This window comes from Sinocyclocheilus grahami, unplaced genomic scaffold (assembly GCF_001515645.1).
Source record: "Sinocyclocheilus grahami isolate Dianchi unplaced genomic scaffold, SAMN03320097.WGS_v1.1 scaffold31095.1, whole genome shotgun sequence".
In the NCBI taxonomy this organism is placed as follows: domain Eukaryota; kingdom Metazoa; phylum Chordata; class Actinopteri; order Cypriniformes; family Cyprinidae; genus Sinocyclocheilus; species Sinocyclocheilus grahami.
The window spans coordinates 1-1,491 of NW_015521216.1; the positions used below are offsets into that span (position 1 = coordinate 1).

Consider the following 1,491-nt stretch of genomic DNA (forward strand, 5'->3'; position numbering starts at 1 on the left):
TTTTCAGTGTGAACACACTACTCGCACTATTTATACTACAAAACGCCATAGAATAGCGATTTGGGACGCACCTTTTGTTACAGAAAGAATTTTACAACAGAAAAGAAAAGAATGAGCCATTGTAAAGTACACTTTGTAAAGTACACATCGCTTAAAAGTACTTATTACAGAAACAGTGTACTTTAAAAGAATCTACACAAGTGCGAAACTGAATAATGTTTTCGGACACGTAATTGCATGTTATTTGCAATAAAAGAAAATGTGTTATAGTTTAAATTTAAATTAAAAGCAATTTGTTGAACTTAAGACTAATTATGAAATTACTTATATTGTCTTTGAAAAAGGGTTAAAATATTACTGCCAAATGTACTTACAAGCATGTATGGTAATGGTATGGGAGCTTCAGCATCCACCCCAAACATACTACTTGATATAGTTTAATTCAAGTGTATGTGTGTATTTTTAAACTGAAACGACCCACTGTAACTGCTTTAAAAAAAGTTAAATACTGCATATCCGATTTAAAATGAATATAGATGTATACATACATGCATGCAGATCTCAACATATAACATTTCGGCTGTTGTCTGTTTGACCCAGAGTTTGCATTTTAATCCCACAGGAAGCCAAAAAGAAATATGATAAAGAGACGGAGAAGTACTGTACAGTGTTGGAGAAACACCTCAGTCTGTCTGCGAAGAAGAAGGAAGCACACCTTCATGAAGTATGTTCTGCTATTAATGCTGTTTTACTTGAGACTAAAATGGTCTTTTTGCATGCTGTTGCACTTTAAGACTAGCAGTCATCTGGTTTGATTTCCTATAAAACAGTAAATTGGGGGCAGATGTATTGAAAGGCTTGACTTCATTTGTAATAGCCAACGCATTTGGTTTACGCTCTGCTATTGTAGACATCATGGCCTGAAGTCTACAAAGCCCTAGTTTGATTTCATGGACGTCTGTGTATGTTTTCTGTTTTTCTTCACAAATCTTCCCAGGCGGATAACCAGGTGGACATCGTGAGGCATCACTTCTATGAAGTCTCGCTGGAATATGTCTTCAAAGTGCAGGAAGTTCAGGAGAGGAAAATGTTTGAGTTTGTGGAGCCGGTAAAACTTCATATCATGATATGATATCAGGCCATATCATATCATATTATATATTATAATCTCTTCATTGATGGCTGTTTTCCTCTCTTTTGGATGTAGTTGCTGGCTTTTCTACAGGGTCTGTTTACATATTATCATCATGGGTACGAACTGGCCAAAGACTTCAACCATTTCAAGACAGACCTCACAATCAGCATTCAAAATGTGAGTGCATTTCTTACAACAGACCCTCATAGATATTGATATTACAAATTAGGAGAGCAGAATTAGTTCATACTCATACTTTGATGCATTAAAGGTGCTGTATGTAATTTTTTGATTGTACTAAAGCATAAAACACCAAAATCCATTTGCAGATATTTTGGAAACATGCTAACAATGCT

At 35.1% G+C, this 1,491-nt stretch overlaps 1 protein-coding gene across 1 annotated transcript in view; it reads left to right on the forward strand.

Annotated features, from left to right (window-relative positions):
* Nucleotides 1-622: 622 nt before the first annotated feature.
* Nucleotides 623-1,491, forward strand: part of LOC107580325 (rho GTPase-activating protein 26-like) — a gene marked incomplete at its 5' end in the record, with an annotated part of 1,714 nt that continues 845 nt past the window's right edge. Inside the window, 3 exons of the mRNA XM_016266045.1 lie at nucleotides 623-724; nucleotides 998-1,108; nucleotides 1,208-1,312. Coding sequence (XP_016121531.1) covers nucleotides 623-724; nucleotides 998-1,108; nucleotides 1,208-1,312 — 318 coding nt within the window. The remainder of the gene's footprint in view (nucleotides 725-997; nucleotides 1,109-1,207; nucleotides 1,313-1,491) is intronic.